This window comes from Microcebus murinus, chromosome 29 (assembly GCF_040939455.1).
Source record: "Microcebus murinus isolate Inina chromosome 29, M.murinus_Inina_mat1.0, whole genome shotgun sequence".
Taxonomy (NCBI): domain Eukaryota; kingdom Metazoa; phylum Chordata; class Mammalia; order Primates; family Cheirogaleidae; genus Microcebus; species Microcebus murinus.
Window position 1 is genome coordinate 14030148 of NC_134132.1, and position 20811 is coordinate 14050958.

At 43.2% G+C, this 20811-nt stretch overlaps 1 protein-coding gene across 1 annotated transcript; it reads left to right on the forward strand.

Annotated features, from left to right (window-relative positions):
* Positions 1–3637: 3637 nt before the first annotated feature.
* On the forward strand, positions 3638–18907 carry LOC105872596 (placenta associated 8). The gene is made up of 5 exons (XM_075998578.1): positions 3638–3746; positions 9742–9883; positions 14677–14801; positions 16814–16931; positions 18622–18907. The coding sequence occupies exons 2-4, from the start codon at positions 9772–9774 to the stop codon at positions 16916–16918; spliced, it is 342 nt and encodes a 113-aa protein (XP_075854693.1). The 5' UTR covers positions 3638–3746; positions 9742–9771; the 3' UTR covers positions 16919–16931; positions 18622–18907.
* The last annotated feature ends 1904 nt before the right edge of the window (positions 18908–20811 follow it).

The window sequence follows — 20811 nt, forward strand, 5'->3', positions numbered from 1 at the left end:
CAGGCTGGTCTCAAACTCCTGACCTCGAGCAATCCTCCCGCCTCAGCCTCCCAGAGTGCTAGGATGACAGGCCTGAGCCACCTCGCCCGGCTTCACTATTTTAATTACATGTTCTTTTTTTCCCCCTTGGTAAAGAATTGGGAAGGTTTGGGGGGTCAAGAAAAATATATGTAACCTTAACAGTTGTACCCCCATAATACGCTGGGAAAAAAATAAAAAGATTTGGCAGGCTTGCACAATAATTTCTAAAGTCTCTGGAAGCTTCCGCCATAGCTACAGCTTCTCATATGCACCATGGTTTCCTTTCCTGGTTGGAGTGGAGTGGGGGAGGGGGTGGCTAAAAGGAATCTGGAATCTTCCTTGACATTGGGGACCGGGTTCAACACCTCTGGGAGGGCCAAGGCCCCAACACAGAGCTGAGTCCGGCAGTGTCAATGGCGTGGAACTGAGGCTGGGAAGAAAGAAGCTGAGATGCCAGCTTCCTCCTCAGCCAATGCACAAGGACCAAGGGACAATCTGGTGCCACTGAGCAGTCTCTACCGTCCTCCTCCCACCTGCCAGCCCAGCCCCTGCCTATCACGGTTGAAAGTCCTGTTCTACGATCTGCTACCCCACAGCCTGATTCGGAAAAGCCTACTGTCAACAATAAAAAAGAACAAACGTACTGGGAGCAGTGGCTCAGGCCTGCCATCCCAGCTCTCTGGGAGGCCGAGGTGGGAGGATCGCTCGAGCTCAGGAGTTCGAGACCAGCCTGAGCAAGAGCGAGACCCTGTCTCTACTTAAAAAAAAATAGAAAGAAATTAATTGGCCAACTAAAAATATATAGAAAAAATGAGCCGGGCATGGTGGTGCATGCCTGTAGTCCCAGCTACTCGGGAGGAGGCTGAGGCAGGAGGATCGCTTGAGGCCAGGAGTTGGAGGTTGCTGTGAGCGAGGCCGACGCCACGGCACTCACTCTAGCCCGGGTGACAAAGTGAGACTCTGTCTCAAAAAAAAAAAAAGATAGGTCAGGACTGATGATAGGAGAGGTAAAAGAAGAAAAAGAAAGAGAAAATAAATAATATTAAAAATAATAGGCCGGGCGCGGTGGCTCACGCCTGTAATCCTAGCACTCTGGGAGGCCGAGGCGGGCGGATTGCTCGAGGTCAGGAGTTCGAAACCAGCCTGAGCAAGAGCGAGACCCCATCTCTACTATAAATAGAAACAAATTAATGGGCCAACTAATATATATAGAAAAAATTAGCCGGGCATGGTGGCGCATGCCTGTAGTCCCAGCTACTCGGGAGGCTGAGGCAGGAGGATCGCTTGAGCCCAGGAGTTGGAGGCTGCTGTGAGCGAGGCTGACGCCACGGCACTCACTCTAGCCCGGGCAACAAAGTGAGACTCTGTCTCAAAATAAATAAATAAAAAATAATAATAAAATAAATATAAATTAAAAATAAATAATATTAAAAAAAAGAATGGGGTCTTCTGTCTAGATGCAAAAGGGCAGGAAGTTAATGTGCTTTTAGGGGCCACCTAATAAATACACACCTGTCATTTATCCAGGGACAGGAATGTCACAACCTCTTGCACGGCCCCTGCCCATGAAGCCACCTTCTCCACGGTGCCCTCCTGGGACTGTGTTTCCATCAGACGTAAGGCGACTTCAGTTGCCGACCTGAGCTTGAAGGGGGCAAGGGCGGGCTCACGGACGGTTCCGCGGATACTGCTTCTGCAATGTTTATCTTCTCCCTCACCAAGGGAGTGGCAGCAATAAATCAGATGGCCTTTATCCGTTTCCTTTCCTGCCCCAGGAGCGGCTGGGTGGCTTGGGGGGGGGATTACGTGGGCTGCTCTCTGCACCCTGCTGTCAGTCGAGGCTGGCCTCCCCACGTTTGGAGGACACAGACTCTTCAGTTTCCCATTCCCACGAAGTTTAAAGAGTTACAGTCAGTTTGGACTCTTTTTTTTTTTTTTTGAGACAGAGTCTCACTCTGTTGTCCGGGCTAGAGCGAGTGCCGTGGCGTCAGCCTCGCTCACAGCAACCTCCAACTCCTGGCCTCAAGCGATCCTCCTGCCTCAGCCTCCTCCCCAGTAGCTGGGACTACAGGGATGCGCCACCAGACCTAGCTAATTTTTAAAATTTTTTGTAGAGACTGGGTCTTTTTTATTTTATTTTATTTTATTTGAGACAGAGTCTCACTTTGTTGCCAAGGCTAGAGCGAGTGCCGTGGTGTCACCCTCGCTCACAGCAACCTCCAAGTCCTGGGCTCAAGCGATCCTCCTGCCTCAGCCTCCACCCAAGTAGCTGGGACTACAGGTATGCACCACCATGCCCGGCTCATTTTTTCTATATATATTAGTTGGCCAATTAATTTCTTTCTATTTAGAGTAGAGACGGGGTCTCGCTCTTGCTCAGGCTGGTCTCGAACTCCTGACCTCGAGCAACCTGCCCACCTTGGCCTCCCAGAGTGCTAGGATGACAGATGTGAGCCACCGCGCCCGGCCAATACAGGGTCTTACTATGTTGCCCAGGCTGGTCTCAAACTCCTGGCCTCAGGTGACCCTCCCTCCTTGACCTCCCAAATCCCTGGGATGACAGGCGTGAGCCACTGTGTCCGGCCACTCATGGCTCTTTACCAATTGAGATATAATTTACATACAATAAAATTCACCCCTTTACAATACAATTCAGGGCGCCCGTGGCTCACGCCTGCAATCCTAGCACTCTGGGAGGCCGAGGCGGGAGGATGGCTCAAGGTCAGGAGTTCAAAACCAGCCTGAGCAAGAGCGAGACCCCGTCTCTACTATAAATAGAAAGAAATTAATTGGCCAACTGATATATATAGAAAAAATTAGCCGGGCGTGGTGGCGCATGCCTGTAGTCCCAGCTACTCGGGAGGGGGCTGAGGCAGGAGGATCGCTTGAGCCCAGGAGTTGGAGGTTGCTGTGAGTGAGGCTGATGCCACAGCACTCACTCTAGCCTGGGCAACAGAGTGAGACTCTGTCTCAAAAAGAAAAAAAAAAAATACAATTCAGTGAGTTTTAGTATATTCACACAGTTATGTGACTGTCACCACTAATTCCAGAAGTATTTTGTTTTTTAAACCCATGCCCTGCCGGTCATAGTGGCTCACGCCTGTCTGTCTGTAATCCTGGCACTTTGGGAGGCCGAGGCAGAAGGATCACTGAGCCTAGGAGTTCAAGACCAGCCTGAGCAAGAGGGAGATCCCATCTCTACTAAAAATAGAAGGAAATTAGCCAGACAACTAAAAATAGAAAAAAATGAGCCGGGCGTGGTGGTGCATGCCTGTAGTCCCAGCTACTTGGGAGGAGGCTGAGGCAGGAGGATCGCTTGAGCCCAGGAGTTTGAGGTTGCTGTGAGCGAGGCTGACGCCACGGCACTCACTCTAGCCCGGGCAACAGAGTGAGACTCTGTCTCAAAAAAGAAAAAAAGAAAAAAAAATCAGTAAGCTCTGCCAGAAATGCAAAAACAACCAAAGCATATAATAAATGAAATCTCTTTCCTGCAAAGATGCACGCGTATTCCTAAAGCAACAGGAAAAGGGACACCTATAACTTGGCAGGAGACACTGTCATTCTCCACCTAGGTTCAGGGACAGTTCTGCCCGGATTACACTGGCCAATAAAAGCCTCTGAAATTGTTCTTTGTAGCATACACTGCCTTGTCACCAGCTTTCACTTCGGGTTAGGTCCCCTCCCAGGCCACAGGACGTTTCCTGCTCAGAACCCACTTCTTCACTGTAAGTACTTTGAAAATTAAGAACTTTTTTTAAAAAAAAAAAACAACTTATCTTAGCGCTGAAAAACAAAACACCTGTGTTCTTCAAAAGTTATTTGATTTCCTTGGGTTTCCCACCCCACCCTTAAAATGCTATATTTTGAGGTTCAACTGCAAGGTTGATGTTTTTTCTTAGCTAATTGCTTTAAATTTAGTCAATTTAGTCAAATTCAACAGTTATGTGCTAGGCATTTTGCTGGATGCCATGCTTTTCAAAGTCGTGTAAGATCTCAACTTTGAATTCTAATCCAACACTGCTTTTTGGCAGGAAATATATCTGAAGGGTGTGTTGTATTTACTAACTTATCATTAATTTCACTCATTTCAAGACACATGCCTGTTTACTTGTGCTAGTCTAATTTCGTTGTGCTTCATTTCCCAGGGAAGCTTAGAAAAAAGGATTTCAAAAAAAATTTCTTTGTCTTCTGAAAATACTTCGTTTTTATCTGTTCAACATCTTTGGAAACAAGAGATGAGATTTTTGCAGATTTAGCTAATGAATTAGAAGGATCCTTGAATTCTCCTTATAAAAGAAAACCAGACTAGAATGCTTCAGAGTTAAATTCCGGTGCTTCATGGACGTGTATAAAGAGAGATCTCACCCTTGACATAGCTTATGAGATTATGAAATTAAAAGGTTTCAATCAAAGCAAAAAAAAAAAAAAAGAAATCTAACATCAATAAATAGTAGGGTGAAAAAAAATCTCTGTAATATATTTAGTATCTGGATTAATCCATCTTAATAATATATATTAGTATTAACATAATGGATGTAATGTAATATATTGATAATATTAAGTCATTTTAATAAGGCAAGTGAGCAATCTTTCTCAAGAGTGAGGTGTTCATAGGCAGGGCAGGACAGGTACGAGGTTGGTTCTAAGTAAGACCAGTGGGTAAAATTAAGATGTTTAAAATGCGAGCCAAATACTACTGCAAGAGTTCGAGCATTGAGGCCATTCCTGGGAGGAACCTTCTAAGAAAGGCAATATTGTCTCATTCTTTGAAGTTTGTCCATTAAGTTTCCCATTTCAGTTACTCTGCCTCTATTTTTCCTTTTTCCTAAGTGGCCCTCACTACCTTTTTTTTTTTTTTTTTTTGAGACAGAGTCTTGCTTTGTTGCCCAGGCTAGAGTGAGTGCCGTGGCGTCAGCCTCGCTCACAGCAACCTCAGACTCCTGGGCTCAAGCGATCCTCCTGCCTCAGCCTCCTCCCGAGTAGCTGGGACTACAGGCATGCACCACCATGCCTGGCTCATTTTTTGTATGTATATTTTTAGTTGGTCAATTAATTTCTTTCTATTTTGGGGGTCTCCTTCTTGCTCAGGCTGGTTTTGAACTCCTGACCTTGAGCAATCCCCCCCCCCCCCCCCCCCCCGGCCTCAGCCTCCCAGAGTGCTAGATTTACAGGCGTGAGCCACCACACCTGGCCTGAATGACTAAGTTTAAAGACCATTAAAGAGGCCAGGTGCGGTGGCTCACGCCTGTCATCCTAGCACTCTGGGCGGCTGAGGCGGGAGGATCGCTCAAGGTCAGGAGTTCGAGACCAGCCTGAGCAAGAGAGAGACCACGTCTCTACTAAAAAAAACAAACAAACAAACAAAAAAAAGAAACGGAAAGAAATTAATTGGACAACTAAAAATATATATACAAAAAATTAGCCGGGCATGGTGGTGCATGCCTGTAGTCCCAGCTACTCGGGAGGCTGAGGCAGGAGGATCGCTGGAGCCCAGGAGTTGGAGGCTGCCATGAGCGAGGCTGACGCCACGGCACTCACTCTAGCCCGGGCAATAGAGTGAGACTCTGTCTCAAAAAAACAAAAATCATAATAAAGCTTTTTTATTTTATTTTTTTATTTTTTTAAAGGCTGGTCAAGTGGAGCAGTGGGACTGGAGAAGGAACAAAGGAATCTGTAACTGGTTGTGATCAATTAGTTATAAATAAAAAAAAGCTTTGATGACCACTAAACTAAGGAAACAGGCTCTAGATTTCAGTTTCTTTCTTTTTTTTTTGAGACAAGAGTCTCGCTTTGTTGCCCAGGCTAGAGTGAGTGCCGTGGTGTCAGCCTCGCTCACGGCAACCTCCAACTCCTGGGCTCAAGCGATCCTCCTGCCTCAGCCTCCCGAGTAGCTGGGACTACAGGCATGCGCCACCACGCCCGGCTCATTTTTTGTATATATATATTTTTTTTCTTCTTCTTTTTTTTTTTTATTTTCTTTTTCTTTTTTTTTTTTTACATAACCTAAACATTTGTAATTTTTCCATATATTTTTAGTTGGCCAATTAATTTCTTTCTATTTATAGTAGAGATGGGGTCTCACTCTTGCTCAGGCTGGTTTCAAACTCCTGACCTCGAGCAATCCACCTGCCTCGGCTTCCCAGAGAGCTAGGATTACAGGCGTGAGCCACCACGCCCAGCCTAGATTTCAGTTTCTTGAGCAAAAAAAAATTTTGCAAGAAAAAAATAAAAGTATAAAAATCATTAAAAATTAAAAAAAGGAGACAGACTCATATTCATACCTGAGGTCCCAGAAAAATCTTAGAAACACCACCCAGCACTAAGGAGATTCAAGGAAGTTTTTTTTTTTTTTTTTCTTTTTTTTTTTGGTTTTTTTTTTTTTTTGAATCTAGGCACAGAAGTACGGAAGTTTTTTATTTCCCCCCTCCACTTGCTGTTTGTGGATCTTTTATATTGAATGGCTAAGGTGAAAGATCATCAAATACTTAAATAGTTGAAGCAAAGAGAATTGCAGTCGCTTGGGACCGTTTGCATCGGTTTCTGTTTTACATTTTGTTGCAACTTCCAACATACCTAGAATTTTGAAAGGATCACGGAGTTGCACACAAGCCGGTCGAGCGTGGGCTTTCTCCTCCAGGTTTCATAACTATCGAGAAGGTATTTTCTCATGCGGGGAAGTCAGAAGGAAGTCCTGAATGCCAGTTCCTTCTGGAAGGTTCCTCTCCGGCTGCTTTTCTGGGCAGGGCAGCCTTATTCTGCGCTGCTATAGGCAACCTGCACTGCAGAAGAAGAAGCTCGAATAAAATTAGAAACCTTCTGGGGCCTCATCCCCTGCTTTAGTTCCTAAGACTGGCAGAAACACCTGAGAGATGGCCATTTCTGCCACTCAAAAGAGGAAGTCTAGGTCTTCCCTGGGGCCTCGGGGTGTCCAGGTGAGAAAAAAAAAAAAAAAAGAGGAAGTCCCAATGACTGTTGGGCTGAAGACTGTTTAGAGACCCTGACTGGCAGTTAGCACGTGGATCTTTGGGAGACAGCTGCTTGCTACACAACACACAGATCACCACTGAAGGGACTTCAAAGGCACTTAGATGACATTGAGGTCTCAGGTTGCTAGGAAGTCTGGCAGTCGCCAATTTGCATGCACAAGTACACATGTCAATCATGAACTCAGTGAGGTTGGTCAGGTAAAGGGAAAAAAACAAGTAGGTAATTGCAAGCCCCAGTTTTTACTCTGAAATCTTCAGATTGCTATTATATAAAAAAAAAATCAGGCCGGGCGTGGAGGCTCAGGCCTGTCATCCTGGCACTCTGGGAGGCCGAGGCGGGAGGATCGCTCGAGGTCAGGAGTTAGACACTAGCCTGAGCAAGAGTGAGACCCTATCTCTTCTAGAAATAGAAAGAAATTAATTTGCCAACTAAAAATATATATGGAAAAAATGAGCCGGGCGTGGTGGCGCATGCCTGTAGTCCCAGCTACTCGGGAGGCTGAGGCAGGAGGATCGCTTGAGCCCAAGAGTTTGAGGTTGCTGTGAGTGAGGCTGACACCACGGCACTCTTGCCTGGGCAACAGAGTGAGACTCTGTCTCAAAAAAAAAAAAAAAAAATCATAGTGCAGGCTTCTTGAAAAATGCGTAAAATAAACACGTTTTTCTCCTTTGAAAGAGATGTAGGATTATCTTTATTTGTTCAATGTCAGTTTGGTTCCAGGCACTGGCTAGGGGCCAAGAAGGAAAACAGAAAATAGAAACGGCTATAATATCACTGGCATGGTCTCTTTACAAAATAATATTTTTCTTTTTTTTTAATAATTTTTATTTTACCTAACTTTTTAAAATTTTTTCTTTACTTTTTTTTTGACTTTTTCTATCTCACTTCCCCGTTTAAAAAGTTTGACAAAATAATATTTTTCACTGGATCTGCTTTTTGCGTCTGAAAAATATTTCTTGGTTTGATTCTAAAAGAAACACATGCTAATTTATTTGTTAAATATTTTTTCAGACAATACAGAAAATGTATAAAGGCAAAAGGAAAAAAAGAACAGTCTATAGCCAATCACCCAGGGATAACCACCTGCATTTGCTTTGCATATTTTTTTTCCGGTATTTGATTATTAAAAGGAAATGCAAAAGAAATTTGAATGTAGGCCAGGCGTGGTGGCTCACGCCTGTCATCCTAGCACTCTGGGAGGCCGAGGCGGGAGGATCGCTGGAGGTCAGGAATGCAAAACCAGACTGAGAAAGAACGAGACCCCATATCTTCTACAAATAGAAAGAAATTAATTGGCCAACTAATATATATATATAAAAAAAAGCCGGGCGTGGTGGCACATGCCTGTAGTCCCAGCTACTCGGGAGGCTGAGGCAGGAGGATCGCTTGAGGCCAGGAGTTGGAGGCTGCTGTGAGTGAGGCTGATGCCACGGCACTCACTCTAGCCCGGGCGACAGAGTGAGACTCTGTCTCAAAAAAACAACAACAAAAAAAGAGAATTTGAATGCACATCTTTTAGCATTTCCTAGAAGCCCCTTCCTCCCAGTCCCCAAATACGGGAAGCCGTCACGCAACACTGTAGTCTCTGTCATTTCAGGACTGGAGTTTGAGGCGTAGGGGGACCCGGGCCCTGGTGCAGGTGGAGGTCGGAGGGGTCGTACAAGCACTAGGTTGCTGCAGTGGCTTCTAGCGCAGTGCACGCACCTGCTCCCGGACAGCCCGAGAGAGGCGGGAGGCAGAGGCTGGGGCCTGGGGCCTCCGTGGGCACCTGCCGAGCCACCAGGTGCGAGCCGAGGTTTTCACATACATCTGAGCACAGGCCGCAAAAGTCCCTGCGCTCCCCCGGCTGGAGTGAGTGCCATGGCGTCAGCCTCGCTCACAGCAACCTCCAACTCCTGGCCTCAAGCGATCCTCCTGCCTCAGCCTCCTCCCTAGTAGCTGGGGCTACAGGCATGCGCCACCACGCCCAGCTCATTTTTTCTATGTATTTTTAGTTGGCCAATTAATTTTCTTTCTATTTTTAGTAGAGATGGAGTCTCGCTCTTGCTCAGGCTGGTTTTGAACTCCTGATCTTGAGCAATCCTCTTGCCTCAGCCTCCCAGAGTGCTGGGATGACAGGTGCGAGCCACCGCGCCCGGCCTGGAATGTGTTTCTTTTGTTTTTCCTTTTTTTGAGACAGAGTCTTGCTTTGTCGTCCTGGCTAGAGTGAGTGCCGTGGCGTCAGCCTCGCTCGCTCACAGCAACCTCTAACTCCTGGGCTCAAGTGATCCTCCTGCCTCAGCCTCCCGAGTAGCTGGGACTACAGGCATGCGCCACCATGCCCGGCTCATTTTTTTAATATACATTTTTAGTCGTCCAGCTAATTTGTTTGTATTTTTAGTAGAGACGGGGTCTCGCTCTTGCTCAGGCTGGTCTCGAACCCCTGACCTTGAGCGATCCTCCCGCCTCGGCCTCCCAGAGTGGTAGGATGACAGGTGCGAGCCACCGCGCCCTGCCTAAAGACGGGCCTTGTAGAACCCCTTTCCCTCTCTTTCTCCCATGGGAATATCTGTGCATCCTATCAATCCAGTGGATTCCATCCCCCTGCCCCCCTGCAGGGCCTCTGGCTTTCGAGGGGTGGAGAGAGGAGTTGTGTTCACAGATCAACTTCCTCCAAATTGCCCCAGCAGCCAGAGCCCCCAAAGGGTCTCAAGAGCAGCGCTGAGGTGCTCACAGGGACTCTGTCCTTTTCAGAGTGAAGATTTGAGGACCCTGCGCTAGAAGATGCAGGCTCAGCCGCCGGTGGTCGTGGTCACTCAGCCTACATACGGCCCCGCACCCCAAAACTCCAACTGGCAGACGGGCATGTGTGACTGCTTCAACGACTGCGGCGTGTGTAAGTTCCTCGGGAAAGGGGGATCCCCTAACTCATGAGCTCACTCTGCAACCACGGATTACAAACTATCCCATATCTTGCAATAAGCACTAGATTGTTGCAAAAAAATAAATAAATAAAATAAATGATTGGGAATGATAGTGGATCATTGAATGAAAGAATAAGGAATATAATTTTTTTATATAATTTTTTTAAAAAAAATTTAAAAAAAAGAAAGGAAAAAGAGATATAAAGGATTATAAAATTAAAAACAAAACAAAAAACTATCCCATATTTTTCAACAAGCACTAGATTGTTGCAAAAAAAAAAAGGAAAAAGAGATATAAAGGATTATAAAATTAAAAACAAAACAAAACTATCCCATATCTTTCAATAAGCACTAGATTGTTGCAAAAAAAAAAAAAAAGATTGGGAATGATAGTGGATCATTGAATGAAAGAATAAGGAATATAATTTTTTTATATAATTTTTTAAAAAAAATTTAAAAAAAAGAAAGGAAAAAGAGATATAAAGGATTATAAAATTAAAAACAAAACAAAAAACTATCCCATATTTTTCAACAAGCACTAGATTGTTGCAAAAAAAAAAAGAAAGGAAAAGGAGATATAAAGGATTATAAAATTAAAAACAAAACAAAAAACTATCCCATATTTTTCAACAAGCACTAGATTGTTGCAAAAAAAAAAGGAAAAAGAGATATAAAGGATTATAAAATTAAAAACAAAACAAAACTATCCCATATCTTTCAATAAGCACTAGATTGTTGCAAAAAAAAAAAAAAGATTGGGAATGATAGTGGATCATTGAATGAAAGAATAAGGAATATAATTTTTTTATATAATTTTTTAAAAAAAATTTAAAAAAAAGAAAGGAAAAAGAGATATAAAGGATTATAAAATTAAAAACAAAACAAAAAACTATCCCATATTTTTCAACAAGCACTAGATTGTTGCAAAAAAAAAAAGAAAGAAAGGAAAAAGAGGTATAAAGGATTATAAAATTAAAAACAAAACAAAAAACTATCCCATATTTTTCAACAAGCACTAGATTGTTGCAAAAAAAAAAGGAAAAAGAGATATAAAGGATTATAAAATTAAAAACAAAACAAAACTATCCCATATCTTTCAATAAGCACTAGATTGTTGCAAAAAAAAAAAAAAGATTGGGAATGATAGTGGATCATTGAATGAAAGAATAAGGAATATAATTTTTTTATATAATTTTTTAAAAAAAATTTAAAAAAAAGAAAGGAAAAAGAGATATAAAGGATTATAAAATTAAAAACAAAACAAAAAACTATCCCATATTTTTCAACAAGCACTAGATTGTTGCAAAAAAAAAAAGAAAGAAAGGAAAAAGAGGTATAAAGGATTATAAAATTAAAAACAAAACAAAAAACTATCCCATATTTTTCAACAAGCACTAGATTGTTGCAAAAAAAAAAGGAAAAAGAGATATAAAGGATTATAAAATTAAAAACAAAACAAAACTATCCCATATCTTTCAATAAGCACTAGATTGTTGCAAAAAAAAAAAAAAGATTGGGAATGATAGTGGATCATTGAATGAAAGAATAAGGAATATAATTTTTTGTGTAACTTTTTTAAAACATTAAAAAAAAGAAAGATAGAAAAAAGAAATATAAAGGATTACAAAATTAAAAACAAAGCAAAACAACAACAAAAAACTATCCCATAGCCTGGGCAACAGGGTGAGACCCTGTCTCAAAAAAAAATTGTGTCTGATCATAGCTACAAATTCTTTAATATAGAAAAAAAAAAGAAAGGAATAGTTTTTTTTTTAAAAAAAATTGTGTTCTCAATACTGATCACCAAATGAATGCTTGCCCCACGCCTGCCTTGTTGTGTAGTACAAGTTTCTAACTTTGGTTTATTTAACCAAAAAAAAGCTCTATGCTGATTTTAAGTTCATTCTTCTCCAGCCCTTCAAAGAATAGTCTCATTCCTAACATAAATTTCAGAGTCAAAATAACAGTGACAGTGCTCATCGATTCTAACAATGTTCCGGTCTGGTCTGAGGATTATAACTAGAGCTTACATTAATTAAAAAAAAAATTCAAGTCTAACTTGATTGAAAAAAAAAAAAAAAGACTGTTCTTGTTACACATAAATGAAACTCATTATTTGATTGTTAAATTCTGTCCAGTACATGGGATAGTTTTTGTTGTTGTTGTTAATTTTTTTTAATTTAATTTTATAATCCTTTATATCTCTTCTTTCTTTCTTTCTTTCTTTCTTTCTTTCTTTCTTTCTTTCTTTCTTTCTTTCTTTCTTTCTTTCTTTTTCTTTCTTTCTCTTCCTTCCTTCCTTCCTTCCTTCCTTTCTTTCTTTCTTTCTTTCTTTCTTTCTTTCTTTCTTTCTTTCTTTCTTTCTTTCTTTCTTTCTTTCTTTCCTTTCTTTCTTTCCTTTCTTTCTTTCTTTCTTTCTTTCTTTCTTTCTTTCTTTCTTTCTTTCTTTCTTTCTTTCTCTCTTTCTCTCTTTCTCTCTTTCTCTCTTTCTCTCTTTCTCTCTTTCTCTCTCTCTCTCTCTCTCTCTCTCTTTCTTTCTTTCTTTCTTTTTTTGAGACAGACTCTCACTTTGTTGCCCAGGCTATGGAATAGTTTTTTTTTTTTTTTTTAATTTTATAATCCTTTATATCTCTTTTTTCTTTCTTTCTTTCTTTCTTTTTTTTTTTTTTGCAACAATCTAGTGCTTACTGAAAGATACAGGATAGTTTTTAATCCATGGTTGCAGAATGAGCTCAGGGAAGAACTATTTTAATTTATACATTTAGATTGTGTACACACATGAGGACAAAGAATTCTGACTGCCATTAGCTTGGCATGGGGTGGGGTGGGGAATATCTCTGACCTGTTTTCTTTCTATACAGTCTCTCTAAGTGGGATCTCTCTAAGAGATCTCTCATCTAGAAATCTTTCTAAGGGAACTGGGAGGAAAGGAAGTTTGGGAGGAGATGGGGCTTGCAGAGAGAGGATCCGCTTAGTTCTCAATACTGAGCAAGAATGAAATCCACCTACAACAAATTTGCCTAGAAGTCTACTTGCCTGTCTCAAGCCCACATAGAATGTTCTTGGACCAGGAAGGAAAATACATTAACTTTTTTTTTTTTTTTTTTTTGGGGGGCAATGGAAAGTACACATTAACTTTTAACGTGCCAGTTGAACTTGAACTTGAAAATGAATTCAGTTAATCATTACACTGAGAGGCACAGAAAGGGAAAATAACCTAGGAGACCGCTTAATTACCGAAGCCTTTCAGGGGAGCCCGTTCAACATCTGCAAATCACAATGACAATTATTACCCCATCGAAGGAACACACAAGGTCTAATTACAAGCTTCATTGTTTCGTAGCAAGATTTTCTGGAATGGAGATCTGGCCAAAGCATTCTCCCCTCTTAAAACACTTGAGTGGTTCCTCCTGACTTTGGTGACAAACCCTGAACACTCACAGTTCCTCACGATCTGACTCCCCACCTGCCTCAGCCCCTGGCTAAGTCCCCACCCCACCCCGGGGCTCCGGCTGCACTGAATGAACACTACTAGCCTTTGCCAGAACCCGCCAAACTATCTCAAAGACTCTCTTTTTACCTTTTGTCCACCTTCAAAGCACTTCATGATGCTTCACTATTCGGCTCAAGCAGCATTTTATACCCAGAGCCACATAGAAGTCATTTCTGTAGGTGACACGATGGCACCTTTAGCAGGTTTTTGTTGGAGAACTTTACCTGTCATCTGTCTTCCCTACTAGACTTTTTGTTTATTTATTTATTGTTTTTTGAGGCAGAGTCTCTCTTTGTCGCCCGGGCTAGAGTGAGTGCCGTGGCTTCAGCCTCGCTCACAGCAGCCTCCAACTCCTGGGCTCAAGCGATCCTCCTGCCTCAGCCTCCCGAGTAGCTGGGACTACAGGCATGCGCCACCATGCCCGGCTAATTTTTTCTATCTATATTTTAAGTTGTCCAATTAATTTCTTTTCTATTTATAGTAGAGATGGGGGTCCCACTCTTGCTCAGGCTGGTCTCGAACTCCTGACCTTGAGCGATCCTCCCTCCTTGGCCTCCCAGAGTGTCAGGATGACAGGTGTGAGTCACCGCGCCCGGCCCCTACTAGACTTCACTCGGGGACATCGTCTGTATGGAGGGTAATGTCTGGAACAGGGTAGGTTTCAGGGAATCGATGAACGAACGAATGAATGAATGAATGAATGAATGAAGAAAGTGCTATGAAAAGAATGACACACGCCTTTCCAAGGTGCAGTCATTCCTGAAATGCTTTGAGGGTGAGGGGAGAATCTGACCAAACCCAAACAGAAATACTAAAAGGCCGGGTGCGGTGGCTCACGCCTGTCATCCTAGCACTCTGGGAGGCCGAGGTGGGAGGATCCCTCGAGGTCAGGAGCTGGAAACCAGCCTGAGCAAGAGCGAGACCCGGTCTCTAATAAAAATAGAAAGAAATGAATTGGGCAACTAAAAATATACAGAAAAAATTAGCCGGGCATGGTGGCGCATGCCTGTAGTCCCAGCTACTCAGGAGGAGGCTGAGGCAGGAGGATCACTTGAGGCCAGGAGTTGGAGGTTGCTGTGAGCCAGGCTGACGCCACGGCACTCACTCTAGCCCGGGTGACAGAGCGACACTCTGTCTCAAAAAAAAAAAAAAAGAAATATATTAAAGATGTTTCCCCAAGATTTGAGCTGCGGTGCATGACAGCAAGCTACCTTCCAGCCGGGGTGGGGCAGAGCGGAGCAGTCACACACACCCTCCCCGTCCCGTGTCCAGGTCTCTGCGGCATGTTCTGTTTCGTGTGCCTGGGGTGTCAAGTCGCCAGTGACATGAACGAATGCTGCCTGTGCGGGACATCTGTCGCCATGAGGACTCTCTACCGGACCCGATACGGCATCCCCGTGAGTCTCCTACGGTCCTGCAGCGTTCCCACCTGCAATCCCCTTCAGGATGATGATCCTAAACGTGGAGACCGTTGGCTGGCATCTGTCACCTGACTCTGACCGGTGACAGTTTCCTACTACCGTGTTTCCCCGAAAACAAGCCGTCCCCATAGAACAAGCCCCAGCAGGATGTCTAAGCACCTGCCCAATAGAAGCCCTACCCCGAAAATCAGCCCCAGTGATGGGCGTGGCTATGAAAATCAGCACTGGTGATGGGCGTGGCTATGAAAATCAGTCCTAGTGGTGGGCGTGGCTATGAAAATCAGTCCTGGTGATGGGCGTGGCTATGAAAATCAGCCCTGGTGGTGGGCGTGGCTATGAAAATCAGCCCTAGTGATGGGCGTGGCTGCGCAGCGCATCTGCACAACCCATGCCTGTCCATCGCGGAGCGGGAAAGAACACGAGCAGCCCTTCTCATCCGCCCCGTGAGAGCTCTAGTGCTCGACAGGAGAGATCGGGGCCGGTGGCTCTAAAGGAAACAGAGTCGCGAGACATTCAGGATGGGATTCGGGGTCTGGAGAGTGAGGATGATGTTCCAGAAGAAGACGACTTCACTCTATTTGAATCAATGCAGATGGTTGCACCGTCGTTAAAAAAAAAAAAAAAAAAAACACATCCCTTGAAAATAAGGCCTAGGGTGTCTTCTTGAGGAAAAATAAATACAAGACCTTGTCTTATATTCCGGGGAAACACAGTATGTGCAATCTTGTATTCAGTTGTAGCAACAGATCCTTTGGTTACGTGACCTCCTTGTGGGTTTCTGTTGAAAACACCCCACAAAATAAATACGTCTCATATTTGCACAGCCTGTAATACAATGGCAGAGGATTATTTAGAACCACCATGCCCCGGATGCATGACACAGGTTACCTCCCTAATCCTCACCCCAGCCCTGCACAGTGGGAAGGTCCACAACATTTTGTAGATGAGGACGTTGAAATTTTAAGAGGTAGAGTAATTCACCTGGATAAAGGCACCAGCAGTAGAAAGGGAGTCAGTGCGGGATTCGAACTTTCCACACACGCACGTTGCATTACGCCTGCTTCACCTTATATAGTGGGAGTGTCTATTGCTGAGGGTTCTGCAGAGAAGGAAAACCAACACGCATGGGAGGTGCACGGATGCCCGCAAGTACGGGAATACCTCGGAGATATTGCGGGTTCGGTTCCAGGACAGTCCAATAAAGCAAGCCACACGGACGGGCTGATTTCCAAGTGCATATAAGAGTCATGTTTACACTGTGCTACAGTGCAGTCTATTAGGTGTACAGTAGCACGATGACTAATGCCATAATGTACACACCTTAACTGAAAGCAATGTACACACCTTAATTAAAAAATACTTTATATCAAAAAAAAAATACTTTATGGCTAAAAAATGTTTTCTTTTTTGAGACGCTTTGTTGCCCAGGCTAGAGTGAGTGCCGTGGCATCAGCCTCGCTCACAGTAACCTCCAACTCCTGGGCTTGAGTGATCCTCCTGCCTCAGCCTCCTGAGTAGCTGGGACTACACGCATGCACCACCATGCCCGGCTAATTTTTTGTATATATATTAGTCGGCCAATTAATTTCTTTCTATTTATAGTAGAGACGGGGTCTTGCTCTTGCTCAGGCTGGTCTCAAACTCCTGACCTTGAGCGATCCGCCCGCCTCGGCCTCCCAGAGTGCTAGGATTACAAGCATGAGCTTGCAGGCCTAAAATTCTTGAGCCTACCCTCATACTCGATATTTGGTTGGATATCTTCTTACACTTTCAGAATCATAAAGGATTGGGACACATTTTATGTCATAAAAAGAGACAAGAGTTGTATGGAAAAATGAGTTAACATTTTGTTAAATGTAGCCATCCACACTGAATCTGAAATGAAAGACCAGTGCCTTCTGATTCTCTTCAAGATGTTTGAAAATCCACAAGTCTTAATTTCAAATAGGTGAATTTTATATTTCTGTTTCTTTTTTATTTTCCAACAGGGATCCATTTGCGATGACTTCATGGTGACACTTTGCTGTCCTATTTGCTCTCTCTGCCAAATCAAGAGAGATATCAACATACGGAGAGCCCAGCGTACTTTCTAAGAAACCACTGATGGTGAGTCAATGCAAACATTCCTCCTAGAATCTGCGGATTTTTAGAAATATAATTAAGGCTTTTGTTAACAGTTATTCATTGTTTTGAGCAATAATTCAGTAACAACAATTTTTCCTTTGAACTCACCCCCAAAGTACTATCTTAATATAAAGATCGATTTTTTTTTTTTTTTTTGGAGACAGAGTCTCACTCTGTTGCCCCGGGCTAGAGTGCCATGGCGTCAGCCTCGCTCACAGCAACCTCAGACTCCTTGATTCAAGCGATCCTCCTGCCTCAGCCTCCCGAGTAGCTGGGACTACAGGCATGCGCCACCACGCCCGGCTAAATTTTCTATATATATTTTTTTTAGTTGGCCAATTAATTTCTATTTTTAGTAGAGGTGGGGGTCTCGCTCTTGCTCAGGCTGATTTCGAACTCCTGACCTTGAGCCATCCTCCCGCCTCGGCCTCCCACAGTGCTGGGATGACAGGCGTGAGCCACGGCGGCCGGCCTAAAGATCGATTTTGATTACTTCTTATGAAGAAGATGGTGCTATACTTTGAAATCATGTTTTAGTAAATAAAGGAATGGTGAATTTTCTAAACTCAGAATTCTGCTGGTCTACCAATGAAGCCCTCACCACTTGTAAATGACCAGAGTATGGTGACATATAAAAGCAACAGAAAACATGCTCCCTGCTAAGACAACAAGTTGATGAAATTACAGGGTGAAAAGGGGGGCAGGCAGGAGAGTAACCATGTAAGGGAGAGACTGGCAGAACCACTTCAGGCAGGCTGTCAAAGTCAACGCCACCAGTGATGAAGTCACACTGATAGTTCGCACCCTTGGTAACATCTCTGTGGACTTCCTCCCCAAACCTCAAATCCGACCTCGAGAAAAACATCAGGCAAAGCTAAGTTGAAACACATTCTTCAAAATACCTGACAGGTACTCCTCGTATTGTCAGGGCCATGAAAAGCAACGAAGGCCTGAGAAACTGTCCCAGTTTAGAGGAACCCAAGGAAATAGGACGACTAAATGTCATTAACGTGGTACTCAGGATGGGATCCTGGAATAGAAAAAGCACATTTAGGTGAACACTGAGGATTCCGAATAAAGTATGAGCTGTGATGGATAATAATGGATCAATATTGGTTCTTTTTTTGTTTTTTTTTTCTGAGACAGAGTCTCACTTTGTTGCCCAGGCTAGAGTGAGTGCCGTGGCGTCAGCCTCGCTCACAGCAACCTCAAACTCCTGGGCTCAAGCGATCCTCCTGCCTCAGCCTCCCAACTAGCTGGGACTACAGGCATGCGCCACCATGCCCGGCTCATCTTTTCTATATATTTTTAGTTGGCCAATTAATTTCTTTCTATTTATAGTAGACACGGGGTCTCGCTCTTGCTCAGGCTGGTCTCGAACTCCTGACCTTGAGTGATCCTCCCACCTGGGCCTCCCAGAGTGCTGGGATGACAGGCGTGAGCCACAGCACCCGGCCTAATGTTGGTTCTTTAGTTGGGACAAACCTACCATAGTAATGTTAGATGTTAAACCAACCGGGAAACTGGGTACAGGGTACATGAGAACTCTCTGTGCTTTCTTTGTAATCTTTCTGTACACCTAAAATGATTGCAATTACAAGTTTACTAAAAAAAAAAAAAAAAAAAAGTAGATTGAGAAAATACAAAACTGTTCTTGGTGTGTCGTTTACAGGTGAAGAGCTCTTTTTGAAGTGACTAAATCAGAAGAAACATCTTCAGCTTCAGTAACCACACCATCTTTTGCAAATGAAATATGATGGATATGTTTAATTACAATTGATCATAATGTTTTTTTTTTAATCAAAGTTCTGACTTATTTTAAAGGAATACTGTTTCTGGATTTTACTAAGTGGTCCAGCTTAGTTTCTCCTTGCTTTCATATTATCAAATTTCTTGGCTTATAAATTTTTTAAATTACATTTAAAATATAAATGAAATAAAAGATCTTACTAAAAACATTCTTTATGCTTCTTTGCTCTCTCACTAAAAGGTATTTGTCACTAGTTCATTCCAAGGGTCAAACTCATCATTTTGTTCTCATCCTTGTTTTTATTATTAATTTTTTTTCTTTTTTTTTTGAGACACAGTGTTACTCTGTTGCCCGGGCTAGAGTGCCATGGTATCAGCCTCACTCACAGCAACCTCCAACTCCTGGCCTCAAGCGATCCTCCTGCCTCAGCCTCCCGAGTAGCTGGGACTGCAGGCATGCGCCACCATGCCCGGCTCATTTTTTCTATGTATTTTTAGTTGGCCAATTAATTCATCCTTGGTTTTTTTAACAGGAGATCTTGGTTCACAGCAAGTCAGTTCTCTTTCATTTAAGAACTTTAGGTGAGGAAGGAAAAAAAGGCTACAGGTAACTATTCCAAGACAGTTACAGTACCCTTAGCCAACACTTTTGCTCCTTTTCATGCTGCCTGTAAGTATTATTAATGCAGACCAAGCAAGACTTTAAAGGCCTCGCTGATGACTTGCAAAATGTTGAACACGGCCTTTAAGCATCATTTAAATTTTAAAGGAATCTATCTTTTCAGCCTGTGGCCAAGCAAAGCACTGGTCAAGAAAACAAGATGGCAACATTTATGCTTTCAGGGTCAAGTTTTTAGCAAACTGTAAACTGTCAAGGTGATAAAATGTTTGTCTTGATGTTTACACGCACAAGCTTTGGGTTCTGACCATAGAAAGTGCGAGCAAATCAATGCCAGATTCCTGTTTTGTGCATTGTCATGGGATTCTCAAGTTCACATGCTCCATGTAGCCGTAACTTCACATCATCAGCTTGTAGTTTGTTACTGACTAAAGCGTTCCAGCGTCCTTTTTCTAGACTGCCAGTTCATGACATGGTGCCTATAAAGATTCAATTAAAGTAAGAATGAAATAAAGTTTTTATAGTTACAACAACAACAAAAGAACACACTCGGCCTTGTTTCCCAGCTGCTTACCTGAGGGGTTTGTTTATTGTGTTGCTGATTTTCCTTCCCTTTCAAATAGGAAGTATAAGAGCAAGTAATAAAAATTCAATTATCAAATTCCATATGACTCCATTTTGGCTAAATATTGATGGATCAATTGTGTGAAACAATTTTTTTTCACATTTCCTCCCCTATTCGATCCACTAGCAACATTTTGCCCTGATGAAAATCCCACTTCCTAATTTCCCCTAAGTTCTCCTCCTGCACTTCTAATTCCATTTCACTTTGAGGGGGTTGGTGCGGAAAGGAGAGACAAAACGATCCACCTTATAGATTTCTTGGGACATTTCAGCGCGACAAGATGTCAAAGCCCCAAGAGGAGGCACTCAAAACTCAAGTATTCTGCTCGTTCCTTTACTTGCCATACTGATGGGGGTGCTTTGTGGGGTTCCATCTCGGGTCCCCTCCTTTCACATCTCATGTTCTTCTTAGATAGTATCATCTACTCCCGTGGCTTCAACTGCCTTCCATATGCCAAAAAAAGGACTCCAAAATCTGCATTTCCGGTTTCTCTCTTACTGCTGATCTTTTCTTTCTTTCTTTTTTTTTTTTTCAGACAGAGTCTCACTCTGTCGCCCAGGCTAGAGTGAGTGCCGTGGCGTCAGCCTTGCTCACAGCAACCTCCAACTCCTGGGCTCAAGCGATCCTCCTGCCTCAGCCTCCCAACTAGCTGGGACTACAGGCATGCACCACCACGCCCGGCTAATTTTTTCTATATATTTTTAGTTGGCCAATTAATTTCTTTCTATTTATAGTAGAGACGGGGGTCTCGCTCTTGCTCAGGCTGGTCTCGAACTCCTGACCTCGAGCGATCCTCCCCCCTCGGCCTCCCAGAGTGCTGGGATGACAGGCGCGAGCCACCGCGCCCGGCCTATTACGCAATTTGATAA

What these genes read in the sequence shown, in the direction of transcription:
- LOC105872596 (XM_075998578.1), top strand. Translation starts at nt 9,772, where the DNA reads ATGCAGGCTCAGCCGCCGGTGGTCGTGGTCACTCAGCCTACATACGGC. An exon ending in CTTCAACGACTGCGGCGTGT is followed by an intron (nt 9,884 to 14,676) that starts GTAAGTTCCTCG and finishes TCCCGTGTCCAG; the next exon opens with GTCTCTGCGGCATGTTCTGT. An exon ending in GGACCCGATACGGCATCCCC is followed by an intron (nt 14,802 to 16,813) that starts GTGAGTCTCCTA and finishes ATTTTCCAACAG; the next exon opens with GGATCCATTTGCGATGACTT.